Source organism: Camellia sinensis, chromosome 3 (assembly GCF_055761805.1).
Source record: "Camellia sinensis isolate YWXY chromosome 3, ASM5576180v1, whole genome shotgun sequence".
Classification (NCBI taxonomy): Eukaryota; Viridiplantae; Streptophyta; class Magnoliopsida; order Ericales; family Theaceae; genus Camellia; species Camellia sinensis.
Window position 1 is genome coordinate 210,729,544 of NC_138963.1, and position 20,437 is coordinate 210,749,980.

General features: G+C 38.0%; 1 protein-coding gene across 1 annotated transcript; it reads left to right on the top strand.

The window, feature by feature from the left end:
* The first annotated feature begins 254 nt into the window (after positions 1–254).
* On the top strand, positions 255–5,815 carry LOC114284386 (wall-associated receptor kinase-like 14). The gene is made up of 3 exons (XM_028227291.2): positions 255–1,309; positions 3,909–3,986; positions 4,306–5,815. The coding sequence occupies exons 1-3, from the start codon at positions 595–597 to the stop codon at positions 5,580–5,582; spliced, it is 2,070 nt and encodes a 689-aa protein (XP_028083092.2). The 5' UTR covers positions 255–594; the 3' UTR covers positions 5,583–5,815.
* Positions 5,816–20,437: the final 14,622 nt, after the last annotated feature.

Here is a 20,437-nt window from a genome sequence, read left to right on the forward strand (position 1 = left end):
TTTGTACATTAAATCATTTAAATTATTAAAACGAGGCGTGTAATGAGTCCTCATGAGCTGAACAGCGCCTAAAGTCGGAAGCTGCTTCCTTTTTTTAAAGGGAGATGCTAGAGAGCTCTAAATCTAGAGCTCTAATTTGAGCTCTAGTGATGTGTCCAAGCAATTAAAAAAAAAAAAAAAACAAGACAAGACACAAACATCATATCAGAGTGGGTCCTACATTCCCATTAGAGCTATTAGAACTCCTATATTAGAGCTTTAAAGCATTTTTGTTTTTTAAATAACTAATTTTGTTCTTAACCCACAAAGAAGTTTGAAAACAAGGACAACAGAGGTGTAAAAAGAGGAAACTCTCTCCCTAGTCTTTTTAGATTCCCATGGGCTCTTTCATTTCTTTATTTTCTTTAGCTTTTCAATTCTATCCAATCAATATCAAAACCCCAAATTACAGGGATTCCCAAGATCTTTTATTTATTTTTAATTTGTTCTCTCACTTGAATTCAACACCGCAAAGAAAATCAATTCATCATTATAGCTTCTGATGATCATCAATCAATCCTCCAATCACCATAACTGGATCTCTCTTAAGCAAAGATGATCAAAACAATCTTGTTTTTCGCTTTTATTGCTCCGGCGATCGTCGCTCACTCTCCGGCCAATTGCAGCCGATCATGCGGTGGTGCTCCGCCGTACTTCCCATTTCCGTTCGGGTTCTCCGCCGGCTGCCCAATCCAATTACAATGCACCGCCAACGGCACCGCCGTGATCGACGGTTTTCCGGTCCAAACCGTCACATCCGACACCATCCTGATCAACCTTCCGGCCCAATGCAACCGTCCGATTCAATTCCTCGGCGGCCTCTTCACCCAAAACTACGCACCCACTTCGAAAAACGGAATTCTGCTGCAGAACTGTACATCACCCATCACGGCCTGTGTGATTCCGACCACGATGGTTCAAACCCACTTTGAATTGCTCGATTGTGGATCGAGGAAGAAGAACAATATTAGTTGTTATTCGGAGCAGAACAAAGAGAATGAGTTTATTAATTATTCGAATGTAAAGAGTCAAGGGTGTGAGTCTCTGTTCTCGGCGATCTCGGTTTCGTCGATGGGGAATAGTTCGGCGGTGTCGTTGGATGTTCAGGTGGTTCAGCTTGGGTGGTGGCTCGATGGGGACTGTATGTGTTCGGGCAATGCGAATTGTACGAATGTTTCGTCGCCGACTGATGGAGGGCGAGGATATCGGTGCCAGTGCTTGGATGGGTTCGTCGGAGATGGGTATCGAGATGGTTTGGGCTGCCGGAAAGGTTAGTTGCTAGAATTAGCTGGTAATACCCAACTCACAAAAATTAAGAAAAATATTATATTCCCTCGTGAATTAATTATTTTAGTTGATTTTTTAATTTTTTTTATAAAAGAATATATAACAATGAATAAAAAGGATAATTTGATAGTGCGGTCTTGTTTGCTATTTTAAGATCCGTTTGGGAAGAAGATTTGTGGCTAAAATAGTCACAAAAGATAAAATAGATTATTTAGTTACAACAAATAAAATATCACATTCAATTTATAATCATTACACTATTTTCTCATAAAAAAAGTAAAAAAAATCAAAAAGTCAAAAAATCATTCTCAAACCAATCATTTTAGTTTAGGTTAAAATAACCAAAAAAATAAAAAAAACCAATCCACTTCAAAAATTAAGCCTTAATCCCCCCCCCCCCCCCCAAAAAAAAAAAAAAAAATTCACCTCAAACCTTGAATCACTGAATTTATCCAAGTCATACATCATCTTATTCGCATCTGTAAGTACCATCAAATTTGATGATGCATAATTTTAGTGGAGAAGTTGGTGATTTCGATAATCACAGCAGTATTGATTCAAAAAATAATAATAGGTGAAATCTTTTTTTCCCAATTTGGTTAACACTTAATTCTTACGCATATGTATTTTTTTTTTAAGAAAAATATTTTAAAAATTATGGTCGGCCTTGTATTTGAGCAATTTCTACCATCATATTTTTTGTGGGCTTTCCGTTTATCTCTACCAATGATTTTTTTTTTATGTTTAATGTATTGAATATTTTGTTTTTGATCAAGACACAATATGAGATAGGGGAGGAAAAAAAAAAGGCAAATAACAATTCCTCTGTTTTATTATAGGCTTCCATTACTTTGTAATATTGAGATAAAAATTTGTAATATTAAAATATTGTGAATTAATGACCATATGAAAATATATATATATATATATATATATATATAAATCAATCATTGAAAAGTTCATCTTGTGAGTTATTTTATTTTATTTTAGGTGAATTACACCAACGGTCCCTATAGTTTAGGGTTTGTGTCACTTTAGTCTTTAACTTTTCAATTGTAACATATTTAACCTTGAATTTTAAATTTTGTTCCAAATAAGGACAATTGAAGATACCATTAGATTTTTCAAGAGCAAAACCGTCAATTTGATAAAATATAAATTAATTTGACAAAAATAAATGTCAAACAATATTTTTAAAGTTTTAAAAATTATTTATACCTACTGAAGATAAAATTATATAAAATTGATAAATCTTTTAGATATTTTTTTTTACCAAATTAATTTTTATTATGTGTTTGGATGATGATCATTTAAAATCAATTTTTCAAATTAATCATGTAATTTTTATCAATTTTATATAATTTTATTTTTGGTGGGTAGAAATAGCTTTTAAAAATTTAAAAATATTTTTTTGATATTTATTTTTGTCAAATTAGTTTATATTTTATCAAATTGACAATTTTGTCCTTGAAATTAAGCAATGATATATTCAATTATCCTTATTTGGAACAAGATTCAAAATTTAAGGTCAAATGTGTCACAATTAAAAGATCAGGGACCAAAATGACACGAGCCTCAAACTATAGGGACTGTTAGTGTAATTTGACCTTTTATTTTTTATTATAGCCTTTTTAGCCAAAAATAATGACCACAAAATCGAATCAATCAATGGATATTTTTAGAACTCTTTTTCTTTTTCTTTTTTCTTTTTTCTTTTTTCTTTTTCTTTTTTTTTTTCTGTACAAGCAGTTGGTGTGTGAGGGAATCAAGTCAAAATCAATCCCATTAGCCTAACCCTCCAAATTTCTTTCATCATATTTGTTTGTTTGATCATGGTGTGCGGTGGTGGGGATTGTTTTTTTCCGATAATTGTGCCTGTTTTCAACCCTGAATTAAATATGACTATTTTACCTAATTGACAAAGCCAATGAGGGTCCCTCTCATCTATTCTTCTTCTTCTTGTTGGGATAAATACAATGTCCTTTTGTGCCTTCAATAGTTTTTTGTTTTTGTTTTGGTTCTAAATAAGTCAGTATTCAAACTTATTTTGAAAATTTAATGAGTTTATAAATGTATTTTAACTTAAAAGTTGTTTATTATTTGAGTCGATCTTAAACGAGATTTAATCAAGTTTATCAAACCCAGTGATAACTTGTTTAAAATTGTCTTGAAAACTTAAGGAGCTTTAAAATGTATTTAAGTTTTGTTTGTTTAAATAGCAAGTCGATTTCGAACAAAATTTTTCACAAATTGAGCTCGAATAACTTCATTTGTTTTACAGCCCCAATATCAAAGAAGACACACAATCTTTCCCTTCCTAAACACACATTAATGTGTACTAACTGGGAGCTACTTTTTTTAATCCCATAATATTAACTCAGCATGGTGCTCTAGAACTAATAAGAGCAGTTAGTTAGCAACTTGAGGACCAAAATTTATACCAAGCAATGAAGCATGAAGATCTTTGTGTTGTGGCCAAAATGTGCTTCTATAGATGTTGGGTGATACTGTTTATTTAAGGTACTGTTTTTACTTCTAATTAATATTTATAGTTTTCTGTGTGTTTTTGTTTGTATGAACAGACTCTTCAGCATGCAACCCTGCAAAGTACATGTCAGGTGAATGTGGTGGTACGACTCGAGTCGGTGTTTTAGTTGGAGGTAATTCCAGTTTTTCTTACTGGTTGCCAAAAACACAACATTTAATTTACTGCTTTTCAACGTCAGAGGCATTCTTATTTGGTTAAAAAAATGCTAAAAAATCAATATATCCACATTTTTTTGTGCACATGTGAATCTTATGAGAGTTATATATGACTTCGGTTTACACTACCATATAGCAAAAAATTTCAATTTTTACTCCAATATTAATACACCGAGCATCTTTATGCTAAAAAGCGACTAGGACTAGGATTAAGCATCTAGCCTAAGCGGGAAATTTTCAAAATCTCTTTCTGAATTTACAAGTCTATTTTCTCAGGAATCGCTGCAGGAGCTTCTTTAATGGTCAGTGTGGGTCTAGCATGTTGTTTTATTCGGAAGCGTTCCAAATTAAATCACAAGAAGAGAGCAGGACGCCGATTATATGAATCTTCAGGAATTTGCATTCCCATTTATCCCTATAAAGAAATTGAGAGAGCCACGAATTTCTTCTCTGACAAACAACAACTAGGAACTGGTGCTTATGGGACAGTTTACGCAGGAAAACTCAACAATGACGAATGGGTAGCCATTAAAAGGATCAAACAAAGAGACACTGACAGCATTGAGCAAGTGATGAATGAGATTAAACTCCTCTCCTCTGTAAGCCACCCGAATCTCGTACGCCTCTTAGGTTGCTGTGTAGAAAAAAGCGAACAAATCCTCATGTATGAGTTCATGCCAAATGGAACCTTATCTCATCACTTGCATGAAGATCGAAGCAATGGACTTTCTTGGCCGGTTCGCCTCACCATTGCCATGGAGACTGCTCAAGCCATAGCTTTCCTACATTCATCAATGAACCCCCCAATATATCATCGAGACATCAAGTCGAGCAACATACTTTTGGACCACAATTTCAAATCCAAAGTCGCAGATTTTGGGCTTTCTAGGCTTGGTATGACAGAATCATCTCACATTTCCACCGCCCCTCAGGGGACACCAGGTTATCTTGATCCTCAGTACCATCAGAACTATCATCTTTCTGATAAAAGCGATGTCTATAGCTTTGGAGTTGTTCTTGTGGAGATCATAACAGCATTAAAGGCAGTGGACTTTAATCGGTCCCAGAATGAAGTGAATTTGGCTTCTCTTGCAGTGGACAGGATCGCGAAAGGAAAGTTGGATGAGATAATTGACCCATTACTTGAAGCACAGACAGATGCGTGGACACTTTCATCGGTGCACAAGGTGGCTGAACTGGCATTTAGATGTCTTGCATATGACAGAGACACGAGGCCTTCAATGATTGAAGTAGCGATTGAATTAGAGCAAACCGGGCTCAGTAGATGGGCATCTTCAGAAGGAAATGTAATAGTTTCGTCAAATGCATCATCTTACTCTTCATCATCTAACATTAGCGAAAAACCACTAGGCGTAACTCTTAAGAAGCCCGAATTGGATGATAGAGGTCTGTTTGCGAGGCAGTTTAGGGCTAATAGTGTCAAGTCAATAGGCGGAATGAAGGATTTTAGCCCTGTTTCTGTTCAGGACCATTGGTTAAGTGAAGAAAGCTCGCCTTCATCAAGCAGTTTGCTCAGTAATGTTGCTCAGTGATCTAATACTGCTCTTTTGAATCATTTGAATTGCATTTCAAAGGTAATTGTTTTGCTTTGCAGGGAAAAACGTGAAATGACTTTTTTGGCCTCATAGAGCAAGATAAGTGAACCACAACTTCTCTTGTTAAGTATGAATGATCTTTTGCACTGTAATTGTCATGTATATGTCCTTATACTATGCTTGTACCTGTACACAAGTTTGCTATTAGAAAATTAAGATTTCATTTTTCATATTGTTAAGTTTGAAGAAGTCAAGTGAACAAATTGTGCAAACTATTAATATATATACCTAGAGAAATTTTTAAGAATGTAGAGAATGGATTCACTTTTTAATAGCCCATCAAACTAGATTGAGGATGACAAGCTAAAAGTTTTAGGTAGGGAGGTAATCGGTTTAGGACAATCGGTGTTTAGGGGAAATTTTTCTTCGAATCGATAATGTCAGTTTTAATATATCAAGAACCGATTGAGACCAAATTTTTCCCCAAATCGCATTGATTCAAACGGTTCAATTCAGTGTTGTTTAATCAGTTTAAGTACTTTTGAAATTGAGTTATTTCTTAAATTTGAAATATAGTAAATAATTTATATAAAATATTAAATTAGGCATTTGTACATAAATTCAATCATATCCAATCCAACCATTTACAAAAATACAAACAAACAAAATTAATAAATACTAAGGCTTGAAATTTTTACTGGATTAGAATTAGAAAAAAGTTATGATCTAAAATCTAATGTCTAGACATCAAAACAAAACTAAAATTTAAAACCATCATCCCGTGAATCTAAACTGCAAATCTATCAAGTAGAGCCAAAATAAATAAATAAATAAATAAATAAAAATAAATTGAACATAACATAGCTAGCTTGGCATTGTTATTCATTATATGTTTAATATATATATTATATGTAAAAAAATTTATCGGTTTCGGTGAAAATTGGTATAGAAGATGTCTAAATTAGTACCGAACCAAAAATTAAAAAAAAATAAAAAATTTCAAAACTACACAAATCGATTCGTATTAAAAAAATCAATCAAATATGATTGATTTAATCCAATTTAATCAGACTGGTCGATTTTTTCAATTTTTCTTACCTTCTTAATTTCAAAAGATGAGCCCTTTGCGTCTCAAAAGTTCCTCAAGAGTTTAAGATTAGTACATTGTTGTATCACTTACTAATAATAATATATGTAGGGTTAGTATAACACAATTAAATTTTGTATTAAATTTTTTTAAAATAAATTTAAATACCATATATTGAAGAGTAAGACAGTGATTTTATTATAAAAATCTCAATTAAAAAAAAAAAAAAAAAAGTTAGGATCAAGACACTTGCCATATCACAAAAACCTATAAGTAGTGGTGAAGGTGCAATTTTATTTATTTATACTTAACAGCACAAGCCTCGCATTAAATGATAGGTAAGCATAAGGGACTTCGCTATAAACATTAACGGGATAGGCTATCAAGCACCAATGTCACCTATTGCGAGTCCATAAGGTTGTCTGTGACTTCGTCTCGTTTGATAGAACTGTGGAAAAGTTATTATAGGTTACAATTTAAAAAATTATAGCTTATAGCTCTGAGCATAAGCTGGTAAATTGTTTGGTGTAACTATGTGATTATAGATTTAAGCAGCAGAGTAGTGTTTGGTAAATAAGCTGTAAAATAACTTTTTGCTGTGTAATTGTCATTTTTGCCCTTAGAACTCCTAATTTCATCTGCAAATTGATATACAAATATTATGTCTCATCACTTCCATCCCGTTGTGATCACATGCAACATCATTTCTATGACATACTTGTTGAAACGGAGATCATTCCTCTTCATTAGGCACATAATCCGTGAAACTATCATAAGAGTCAAATGCAACATCGTGAAACTCACTTCGTCCGATGAAAGTATGAATTGCCATTGTTGCACAAACAAGTTTGACTTGGGTCGGCCACTTGTAGTTTGATGGGATATCCTTTATCATCGGCCATCTTGCTTTTTAAACCCCAAACGTTCTTTCCATTACACTTCTAAGTGATGAATGTGCCAAGTTGAATTTTTCTTGTGCATTTTGAAGGGGTTAACCATGTTCAAATTCAGTTAGATGGTATCTCTCTCCTTTGTAAGGTGCAAGATATCATTTCATGTTTGGATACTCGGCATCCACCAAGTAAAACTCATCTATTTTAAAATTTCAAAATGAAATTAAAGTAAGAAATTATAAATGTAAAAATAAATATGGAGATGTGAGTGTGGTGCATCTATTGTAACAATCAAATATAAAACAGTTACCTCCTTGTGGTTTTGGAAAATTATAACTAGGATTCCTAATTGTATCCAAGAAGATCCGAGTATCGTGCACACTTCTTTTCCATCCTGGTAAACAAAATGTGAAACACATATCAAAGTCACATGCAACCATTATGTTTTGAGTTGCATACCCCTTTCTACCTATTAAATAAGGTTGTTTATCTAGAGATATATATGTTTTGATGTATGTTCCATCAATTACTCTAATGCAATCCTATTACAAAATAGTTAATAAAAATATTTTTAGTCACAGATTATTAGAAATATCCTACCAACATTATTATATGTAACACCCAAGTTCCACTTGTAATTATTTTTTTACTTTGAAATGAGGATAATATTTGAGTTTGCTTCGAATATATGGATGCACACCATTTCTTGGTTAAGGCCTTATCCAATCAATAGATAACATTGTAACAACTTTTAACACCTTCTTGAAGTATTTTGAAATAGTTTCACCGGAATGTTGAAATCGTTTTTGGACATTTCTGTTTCGAATGTCACTGCCGATAATATACAAAAATATTGCAACCTGCTTCTGAACCGAGACTTTTCGTCCAGTTTCAAAGCCATACTTTGCCTGTAACAAATCACACAATTGATAAAATACCCCTCTTTCCATTCGAAAATTTTCAAATATTCTTGTCCGATTCCTTTCTTATAATTCTACCATCAAATTTCCCTTGTTAAACTAGATGTCCTACACAGTTCTTATATCAAATAATTTGCCGCACATGTCACTGCAACTGTTGCCGCCGTAGCTAAGAGCATGTTATTATGTTGTTGGGTTTGCGATGTTCTGCCTTCATCTTCAGTATCTTCGTCATGGTGATTATTATTTCATTCATCGTCATCACTGTTATTCATCTTCAAAATACCTACTGATTTAAAGGCTTAGTTACTATTACAAGAATGACCTTGCTTTTCTTCTAATTAGATTTTAGTCCAAATTAAGCATTATAAATCATCATGACTTCAAGCAAAATTAATCTTATAGTTTAACTCAAATTTCATTTTCAATTTTAATAATTTAGTCCATACAATTTTAGTTTAATTTTAATTAGGTTATTGCGTTCAAATTAAACATTAAACTTAATGCAATAATGAATCAGAAATGCTTTTGGCTCAAAATGTAAAATGCACTAATAAATCCACATATTCATCTCTAGCAAAAAATAATAGGGCCAGTTTCATATCGTTTCATTTCTATGAGAAAATATTTTTTTTTAAATTAAATTGTTTTTTGAAAATCTCACCTCACTTTTCTTTTTTCATTTTTTCGGTTTTTTTTTTTTTTTTTTTTTTTTTTTTTTTTTTTTTTTTTTTTGGGTTCTCTGTATATCATTATTATGAGACTTCCTAAAATTTGACTTGCCAGGTACATAGAAAATTATAATCACACTAAATAGTTGAGTAGAACCAACAACAACAACATTTTTGATTCATGCAAATTTAATCATACTAAATTTAATCAACAAGAAAAAAATTTATAATCATACTAAATAGTTGACTTGTCAACATTTTTGTAAGATATATAAATTAAAACCAACAACAACATGCAAATTTAACTTCCTAAAATTAGACCTTCAAAGAACACAGCAATACAGTAGCAATAGATTAAAATTCAAACCAGAAACAAATCCAAATTCAACACAGCAACAACAATAGATAGAAATTCAGTACAAAAAATAAATACAGCACAACAAGCAGAAGGCAATTCAACCTTTCTCACAACCAGCTGGAGAACTTCTACATATATATAAAAGTCTTCACCATTCACCTACCATTCATATTCAAGATTGAAATCAACCGTTCAACCATTCAACTAATATTCAACCAGTCAACTATTCACCTACCATTCAACTGAGAAAATGCTACCTATCCACCAACCATTCAACTAACAAAGTCCAACCTAATCAAAGTCCAACAAAATATTAATAAAAGTCTAAATAATGAGTTTAACATAAAAGTCCAACATAGTCAATATTAATAAAAGAAAAAAAATAATAAGTCTAACACAACAGTCCACAATTAATAATAAAATTCTTAATAAAGGTCTTAAACATGAAATAATTAGGAAATTCAGAAACACCCAACTTCAGAAATAATTAGCCGTGATAACCTGTGGTGGTCTTCTCCATCTCAATCTCCAACTTTAGAAACCTCAACCGAACTTCATCTGTAGGAAGAGTCATGAAGAACTCACGACGCTTGTCTCGTAAGAACAATCTAGCAGCCCATACATACAGCTCATCATCCAGGGACACACCAGGGATGCTTTCCAACTTCGTCAAACATTCTACAATTGAAGGATATCTTGATGAGGTCTGTGTTGAAGATGACTCAACCACATTGGCTATACGATCAAGTGTCTTGTTAAGTAGGGCTGCACCAATAAATTTCTTCTTTGTCTTGCTTTTGGTTGATGAACCATCAGTGTTTGATATCTTGTAAGGTATGAAATTCCTCCAGAGTCTCATCAGTGTGTGGTATAGCCCCTAAGCTAAGAGTGTATGCCCATTCTCCTATAGCAGCTGCATCTAAGAATAGTATGTCTAAGTCTTCAGTGAATTGCAATGGCATATGTCGGAATTTAGTAGCATCAGGATACCTTTGTAACAATTACAAAGGAAAATTTAACAATTTCAAGTAACAAAATTTGGTCTGTTTAAACAAAAAAACAAACAGAATATGTACATTAAGCAATTCACTTACCTCCAATTTCTTGGTCCATCACTCATTAGATGCAGATATAGCTCCAGTCAGTGTATCATGACCTAAGCCTGTCTCACCCCTTAACATATTATTTCGTAAAAGCCAATCTTTTTTCAATACATCCCAATGATTTTTCATTTGTATTCGTTGATATGCTTTTCCAATCATACTTTTAAATGGTATGCTTTTCCAGTCATACTTTTAAACTTAGTTATCACATTTTCCCACCCGACCCTATCTAAGTGTGTACCAGGTCTGTGTCCAACCTTCACTTGCTCAACACAAAGCTTAATAAAAATTTCATTTGATTTTGCATCCCAGTGAGCTTTAACGGATGGTACTTGACTTGATTTTCCCTTGTTCTTCCTATTTTAGATTGTGTTTCCTCTTGGGTACTCATTCTATGAAAGAAAGAAAAATTTAAAACAAACTCATTCATCAGTGCTTGCATTACAACAGCTAGATTAGTACAAAATAACCATACATGGCAACTACGTCAACATTCATTGGGTACAAAGCTTAGTACAATAGTTCATGGTAAACTACATTAGCACAAAAACACCAGGTATCTCTAAACGACACCTGTCATCATTTGAAGAGTAATGCAACTGACATAACAATACAAATCGTGAGCAGACCTACAACAAGCTGCTTCATGAAAGCATTGGATTGCTCAAGCATTTGGTTCTTCACTTTTAGTCCTACAGTCTCCATATTTTGATTTTGATCAAGCATTCTCTCGTTCCTCAGCCTCTCTACCATCGTCACAGATTTTGGGGTACACTACCTCCAAAATTGACAATTTCTCTTCTTACAAATGAAATACAGGGTCCCTTTAGGTAGCTTGTCAGACTTGGTAACCCTTATGGCAACTCTTAGCACACAATCACATTTCAAAGCCTCATACCTCAAGTCGAAGGTCTCACCACTAGAATAATAGTTGCTAGAGGATGACACGCCTCTGCATTAATTAGAAAGAATTGAATCCAAATCCTCTAAAATTGATTGAGATGTTAATTATAAATATATTGCACCCAAGAAGTATTGATTGAATAAAATGTTTCTAATTAACATATTGACAATTTGTTTGCACCCATTTGTTCCTAGAAAAATTTGAAGTGCACTAATCTCATTTCATATGAGAGAGTTATTTCTAATTATGTAATAAAATTATATGTACAACTATGTATTACAATATTAATTTTTACCTAATTTTTTTCCCATTTGCTACATGTGGTTAATATTTTGATTTATCAACTAATAAAGTTAAAAGATTCAATTCAGTGCTAAACATAGAACATGACATAGAAAACACATGACTAAAAATTTGGCTAGCAATTAAAGAACAGCCAGCAAAGAAAGAAAGACATATGGCAAAAGGTGTTGCTCCTTGGGGTTCAAGAGTATTCTCCCAAAAGAAGGTAGAAAATTATTCTAATTGGTTCTTCAATTATGAATTTTAAAGACCTGTTGTATAAGGATTTGAACTGATGTGGGTATGCTAAGAAGAAGATAGGGGCTCTTAGTCAGCACACAGATAGTTCAATGGTTGTCATCCAAGTTGAAGAAGAGTAGCATGCTTGTCAAGTTGGTGTAGACACCCCATTTTTGACCGTCCTCAAGACTTGGACGTCACCGTTTGAACACTCGGTGATTATCCATGTTTGTGTTCGTTTGGAGTTCCTGGAGGTCTCGGCTCGCGCGCCCCGCCTCAGGATCCCCGAACTCGACCGTTTAGTGTCTGGTTTTGCACCAAACACTTGCATCTTGCCTTTGAGAGGCAGAGTGGGGCTTGTAGACCATCCCCACCCTTCACCGGCAGTGGCTAGATGCCACCGGCTAGTTTTTGCTTCCACCGGCAATTTAGTTTGCCGGTCGGCACTATTTGTTGCCGGTCAGCACTTTTTTGTGCCGGTCGGCACTTTGTTTGGCCAAGATGGCATTTTTTGCAGGCCGATTGCTGTTCATCTGCTTTTGCAGATATTTTTGGACAGCTGTATAACTTTTGCTCCCCTCCATACACGTGTATGGAGGGATCTCCCTCTTGCAAAGCTTGTTTGGTAAGCTTTACAAGAGGCTTATAGAGAGAGCTCTCTCTAAGGCAAAGAGAGAGAGGCTTAGACATTTTTGAGGGAGAGAAATACAGAGAAGAGCTCTGGTTTTTCTAGGGTTAGGGTTAGACATACACTTTCTATCTCTATTTCCCTCTCATTTTGCACACTAGGTGTTTTGTGCCTTACTATTGCACACAAGCACCTAGTGTTTCACCTTCCTCTTGGAGCTGAGGTTCCAAAGAGTGTGTTTTGAAGTTTTTGTCTTGGATTCAAGCTCAAGGAGGCCATTGGAGCATCTTTGTTGAAGAAGGCATCAAGGGTGAGAAACTAGTCCCTTTTTCCCCTATTTTTGCTTTGATTTTATACCTACCTTAGAGCTGTTTTTGTGCTTGTTGTATAACATAAAAAAGTTCTATTTTTAAGCCCTCTTTATTGTTTATTAAGAGTGTTTTGTTGTTTGAGGGGTGTTGACCACCCTTAGGCCTCAAAAGGCCTCATTTTGAGCCATTTTGTGCTAGCTCCGGGATTTTGGTGTTGAGGTCTCTTCACCACTGAAATCTTGAGGGATTTCAGTGGTGAAGATGATCCTTTGAAGTCCCAAGAAGGAGAGGGCCACCCCCTCTCCTTGTTGTCCTTGAAAAGGGCACATTTTGGCCTCTTAAAGAAGCCTATGCTTGAGTGTGTGTTGAGCATGTTTGGTTTGTTTTTCATGCTTATATATCCATGATATAACATGATTTAAAGTTGGTTTTGGAACTCCATGCATGTTTAGCATAGTTGCCTTGTAATGCCATATTTGTGCCTTAACATGTCTAGGTTGTTAGCCTTTGTCGGAGCATGTTTTAGGCTTAGTCTTGTGAAGATTATGTGCTTATTTTGCCATGTTCTAGGTCTGTCCATAAGTATTTGGGTTGATTTTAGCATGCATTATATAGCTCCTTTGTATTTGGGCTTGTTGGCCTTGAGTATGTGCATGTGTAGCATGCCATCTTTGCATTGTTTTGGTGATTTGGAATCATCCTACATGCTATTTCAGTCCCATTTCCATGCTTGTTTGGTTGCCTTGCATGTCTCTTTAATGCTTTGGAAGCATGTGTTGCAATGTTCCATGTTTTGATGCCTTTGCATGCCTTTGAATTTGGGCCACTTAGATGCCATCTAAGGAGTCCTTTGGCCTTGTTTTAACATGCTAAAAATCTGTTTTTAGTTGTTTAATGCATGCCATGTTTGGTCTTGTTAAAGTGTAGTTCAATGCCTCATTGATTTGCTTTGAACATTTAGGCCTTTTGGTGCATGCTTGGCTTGATTTATAACTTGATTTGGCATCATTTTATAACATGATTTTAGAGCTTATAACGCATGCTAATTGTTCATGTTTGTCCCTTTCAAGTGTGCTTGAATGTTGTTTGTTTTGTGCTTAAGTGTAGGCCTTCCATCATGTGTATGTGTGCATGTGTTTTGGCTTCTTGTTTTGGCCATTTTGGCTACTGTTTTAGGCCTATTTTAGAGTCGCCTAATTCATGTTTAAGTCCATCTTTGCACTCATTTGTATTGCCATATGCATGCTTGTATGCTTGCATAAGTGTTTTGCCATGTCATGTTGCATTCCTAGCTTGTATGCCTAGGTTGCATTGCATTTTGCATGCATGCCTTGTTCCTTGAATTGGTGATAGGAATTGGGCCTAATTTGTTTGATTGGTTTGCATGCATTTGAAACCAAAGTTGCATACTTGGTTTCTTGGGCCATCATGCATGGAAATGCGTGATTGGTGGTCCGAGAACCGAGGCATATGTCCCTTTGAGTCATCACAATGATAAGAGACATGGTTAGTGCATACATGCCTTGAAATATGCTGCCATGCCTTGTTTTGCCCTCTGTTGCTGTGAGTTGCAGGTTCTGCAGGAATACTCTGCCGACCGGCAGTGTAATGTGCCGACCGGCACAATTTTCTCTGCCGACAGGCCCTATTTTGTGCCGATGGCCATACTACACTGCCGGTGGAAGTTTTATTCAGCCGGTGATGATCCCCTCTGTCCAAGGATGCAGTCCTGAGGCTTTGACAGCCTCCAGAGGAGGAAAGGAAGGAAAACAGAGGCAGCTTGTGCATGGTGGCGCGTTTCCCGAGACGCTTTCCTGCTTTAATTAATTTAATTTAATTTGTTAATTAAATTAGTTAATTTGTAATATTAATTAGCTTGCGTAGTTAATTAATTTGTAATATTTATTTGGTCCCTCCGAGCGAGGGCAAATCTGTAATAAGTGTGTGTGGGTGTGTGAATGTCTTCCAATCCCCGCTTCTTTCTTCCCTTTTACTTACCTGCTTTGATGGTTAGTATTAGGGCACGTCTAATTTAGCATACCTTATGCTATGCATGTGTGCATCCATGCATTTGTATTACATGCATTAGGCTCGGTACATAACGCTAATTGCATCAATACTTCAATTTTCAAACTGAATACGTGATAATTGTGCATTTTCACATGACATGTTTAGGATAGCCGAGCCTATTCTAGCAACATTTTGTATGTGATGCATTAGGCACTTCACATGGACTTGGATCATGCATGTTTGCTAACAAGTTCTTTGTTTTGGCACGGAGTACTATGTAAGTATTTCTGCTTTAGCATATCGCATGAGTGTGAATGTTGCCATAACAGCATGCTTAACATGTGGCTAGATGCTTATGTGTTAAACTGCTTTGAATGCCTGTGGGTGAAGGTTGGGTTGTTTGAGTTGGAAAAACTCGTTGAAATCCGTATTTTAGCCTACTTGCGAGTAGCAAATTCCAAAGCATTTTCAAACCAAACGGATATGCAATGTTTATTTCCAAATTAGGCAATCTAGTCTATACTTGTTTGCTGTGCGCATAACATAGTAATTCTAGGCTAATAATTGGAATAAGAGCACGTAAAGTTTTCAAAAACGGATATCACGGTTAGTAGAGGCCGGTCTTCGGACCGGGCGAAAGGGGGTGCTCATAGCTGACCTTCCCCGATCGTACCCAAGCTCCCGAGCCGAGACAACTCCGGTGATGACGGACATGTGGCCTTCGGCACCGAGTCAGGGTTTCCTAAATTCTCCCATAAAAAAAATATTTAGGTGGCGACTCTGTATCTGGCAAAGCAGTCCATGTTTGGCGCTACTTTTTCAAAAATCTGTTTCTCAAAACGATTTGCCAGATTTGGACTCTTTGGTTCAGATTTAGAACCGTGACACAAATCGAGAGTCCGAACTGTAGCACGAGGTCCCACGCGGGCGCTGTTACAGTTTCTGGCGACTCTGCTGGGGATTTTTAGAGAGTTTGACTTGAACTCGTGATATCCTGTTTTGATCTCATTTATGTGTTTCTTTGCATTGCATGTGCATTGGTGCGCCTAGGAACACAGTGTTTGCCATCTGCCATTCCTGAACGGTTTGCCGGAGGCTTGTCTTGTCAAGGCATGTCCATAAGGCTGACCGGCTATGGGCTCTGACAGCATGGGAACACAAACCCCGGTTTTACCGGGGCACCCTTTTGACCATTCGACCTAGTGCATATTCGGAATCCATAGTGACCATTCCAAGTTAGGACAGGTTGCTTACCCGATGTTAGGTTGTTTGAAAACCGCTGTGTGCGTAGTGAAACCCTAGTTCCTGACAAAATAGGACAGGGAAACCCTACCCCAACATAGGGGTGTTTTGTTCTCTTTACTTGCTATGTGCTTTTAGAGTGTTGCTCTACAGGAACGCACATGTCAGTTTGCAAGTTTGAGTATCAAACCTGGGGACACCAGTATCAGTATCAGTTGTGAGAATCAGTTATCCGCGGGTATCGGTTCAGTTTTCGGGAACAGTAATTTCTGGGAACAGTGATCAGTAGAAGGGTACAGTTATGTAGCTACACCCGTGGTTGATCAGTTTGGGCTGAAATGCTGTCTGTTTTTCCTTTCAGTTCAGAGAGTCGCAGAGTTGAAACAGAATAGCCAGTGTCCCCCTTTACTGAGGCAAGATTTATGGCGGCACAAAGTTCAGAAGAAATTGTGGTTATGACAGCCGCACCAGAGCAGGGGACCGCTCCCCAGAGTGAGGCCAATATCAGTATGTCACACCCGCCCAGGATGCCCGTTGTGCACCCGGTTTGGGCTCCCCAGTTATACCAGGCTCGTGAGCCCACCACCTTCGAATTGATGGGGATGATAGGCGATCTCCAAAGGTCTATGGTAGACCTCGCCTATGGAATGTCGGCTTCACCGCCAGCGGCGCCGTACGCCGGGAATTTTGTACCACAGGAGCCCCCGCTACTGGGGCGGATTGTGATAGAGCTCAGCCAGCCAGAGGTGGCTTCCGGCTATAGCCATGATATGCCAGCACCAACCCAGGCCCTCGATCAGGCTGAGGCCAAAGGAAAGGACAAGGCAAAGGTAGACGCCGACCCTATTGAGCAACTGCTGTGGGCAGTCGAGGCTCTGAAGGCCAGAGGGATGAACAAGCAACAAACATCTGCAATAGTGACCAAAGCTGTAGATGATGCTTTCCCCGCTCCAACCAAGGGCAGTTCAAGCCAGACAGAAAACCGGGATGGGCCCCGTCATGCCCAGACAATTCCAGTAGCTCCCACCCCTGCATCGGGAAAGGTTCAAAAAGCCAAGGCAGCGCCAGCTGATCCTTTCGCCAGCGCATCTGGCAAGAATCCTCAAACTGCAAAGTACCTGCCCCGAGGGCACAGGGCCTTTCACGACCTCCACATGCCTTTGTCTAGGGCATTGCTGATATTGGCGAAGAATGGGCATCTTAAGCCTTTGGAGTCCCGGCCACTCCCGAAGAATCTCCCCACCACTCATGATGCTACCTTGTACTGCGCATACCATCAGCAGTCCGGTCACAGTATCGATGGATGTTCCCGCCTTCGTCATGAAGTGCAGGATTTGATTGATAACAAGGTTATCCTACCACCCACCTCGGGCAAGCCCGTCACCACTCAGTTGTTGGATTTCGAGGGCTCAGATACTGCGAGTATGTAAAGTGAACCGCCTGCGGGCAACATTTGGTACATTTTTGGATGAAGCGTCTGGCACGCATTTTTGAGCATCGGTGAAACCGAGTTTTGTAAATCCCGGCTTGGATGCCGAGTCAGTCTTGTGTTTTGAGTCTGTCTCTTTGCCTTGAGTCAGTCTTTTTTGCTTAAGGGTCTGTCTTGTTGTATCGAGTCAGTCCCCGTTGTATATAATACCAGGTGATTCTGGGGTTGTTGCCTCGAACACCGTTTTGTTTTGTAATTATTATCTGTTTTTGTTTTGAGTCTGTCTCTACCGAGGGGCCAGTTGCACCAACAAAGCCGATTGAAACAGCTGTTGCTATCTCAACCTTCATGCTTGCTTTCGGCATAAGGACCAGAGAATTTGAATGGGCTGACAGTACATCTCGCCTGCTCTCCTGCGCGCCAAACTCATAGCATTAACCTAAGTTTTTCAACAAAACAAACTTTTTGAACACTGCGGTGATGAAAACGAAGGGGAAGGAATTCCTCGGGTTTTGCAAAATTTTGATCATTTTGAGAGAAAGAGAGGCGTGCTGAGCCTTTTTATGAATGAAATCATGCTTGTCGGCGTGAGTACTGAGAAGGACCCTGGCCTGATCCAGATTGGTTCCACACTATCTTCGGCACGAGCGATTTGTCGCTTTCTTAAAAACTTTCAAAAGCAAATGTTTTACGCAGCCCTGCGAAGACCTGTGTGGAATCACTCTTGAGATTGCGCAGCCTAGGATCACTCTCAGTCTCAAGATTCAACCTATTTGTTTTCCGAGTTTGAACCCGTTCAGAATGTTTAGAAAGTTCAACGGACAAACGCCATGGAGGCCCGTGTGGCCAGTTTCGAAACAGCCCTCGAGCAGGAGGCACCAAAGCCGAATCAGAAGGAGTAGATCTCGTCGGAAGAAACTCGTAGAGCAACCGAGATGGATTCTCCGCGAATCAGTGCAACAGCCGTTCTCCTAGACACAGAGAGGCTTCAATTTCAAGAAACCATTTGGCATGAACTTGCTACACTTTTACCCTTGAGAGGCTCGCTGGGCCGAAAACCCGGAAGGGCGACCCAGGCAAAAGTTAGAGCAAGAAAAAGAAGAAAAAGAACAAAAAAAAAAAGAAAAAAAAAGAAAAAGAGAGAAAGAAAAGAACAAAAAAAGAGGAAATGAAATGAAAAGAAGCTCGCAAGGTCGAAAACCCGCATTGGGCGCCTTGGCAAAAATAAGAGCCAAACAAAGTGAAGGTTAAAATACCCGAGTGGACCTTAGCCGGAACTACGTGAGGCTTGATTCCCATGTTTGGGATACGTAGGCAACTTCATCATGAAGTCCAGCCCCCAACGCTTTCATAAGCGTCTCAGTCCATGCAATGGTTTCGATCTCATCCCAAAGTCCAGTGGCCAACACCCTTCAAGGTGACTGTGTCCATATATGTGTTGTGACCGTCTTCGTCATCTCTGTGTCTGAGAGTTCGACCACCGCCAATGAAGACTGTTTACAGTTTGCTGCGGCACCATCCAAACAAGGGGCAACTTTCCGTTGCCACAAGCCGTCGTGAGACGCCATTCAAACTAGGGGCAACTTTCCGTTGCCTCCCACCCCCTTCAAACCAGGGGCAATTTGCCATTGCCTCCGATCCGAGGTTGCGCATCTCGAAGAGTAAGTTCCATGCTCGTTGAGCATCAGCTGTTTGAAAAATAGTTTTTGAAAATTTTTACTGAGGTTGACTATTTTCTCGAAAACTATTTCATTTTCCAAAATCGGACCATTGTCTTGGATCCAAAAAGGAAAACTTTCAGTGCTTGCAGCTTGACTTGCATGTTTTTCAAATCAAAAATCGAACAAGTACGTTAATCCAACTCTCGTTTTGATCAAAGCCGTTTTAGTAGAAAGCAAAAACGAAAGAATGGTTAAAATGATGAACTAGGGGCACAGTTGAGTCAGGCATTCTGTCTTTCCCCCGTCATCAACGTACTTGCCAGAAGAGCACGCTGCCCGCCGGAAGAAATAGCCGTGAGCTAACGGTGTTGAGCATGAACCCACACCTTTCTATTTATCCATCAGTCACCCCGGGGAGGGATGAAAAATGAGAGATTGAAGAATAGAGAGGTGTAAGTTGAGAGAAAAGTGAGGAAAAGGGTTTTGAGAGAAAATCCGAGCTTGAGAGTCGAGTGATGTGAGGATCACAAATGAGAAAGGGTGGGAAACAATACCCAGATTGAACTGGCTCCTCGTGGTCCGAGGTCTCCCATCTTCGCTTACGCGTCTGTGTGTCGTGTCTCTTTGATTTGACGGTCTCGTCTTTTGTTTTGAATCTCTCCCGAGCGTGTCTCGTTGTGTTTAGGTCGTGTACCTTTATATTTGAGTCCTCCCTGCTGTGTTCGGTTGTAGGCTCGACATCCCGGTTTGAAAAACCCTCATTCGATTTCAAAAATCGCTTATGCTCAGAATGCTGTGCCATTCTCTACATTTGAACGCATTTCGACTCCAACCGGTTCCATCTTTGAGGTCCGTCCTATTAGACTGGGCTGTTTGTTTGAGAATTCGCCGTGTGCAGAATGAATCGAATGCTGTGTTATGGGCTGTATGCAGATCAATCCCCAACAGAGTAAGGGCTGTGTGTCAAGAATCAGGCAGTGGGTTGCTTGGGTTATTTTGCTGTTGGCTGTTTAAGTTATCTGATTATTACAGTGCAAGTGTTCAATTTTCAGACAACCAATCAATTCCATTTACATTGAGGTGTAACATGATGAGATGCGATGCAATGCATGA

Bases quoted from the DNA above. Each gene is read 5' to 3' on its own strand.
- LOC114284386 (XM_028227291.2), top strand. From the start codon at position 595: ATGATCAAAACAATCTTGTTTTTCGCTTTTATTGCTCCGGCGATCGTC. The intron at 1,310-3,908 runs GTTAGTTGCTAG...TTGTATGAACAG, and splicing joins TGGTTTGGGCTGCCGGAAAG to ACTCTTCAGCATGCAACCCT. The intron at 3,987-4,305 runs GTAATTCCAGTT...CTATTTTCTCAG, and splicing joins AGTCGGTGTTTTAGTTGGAG to GAATCGCTGCAGGAGCTTCT.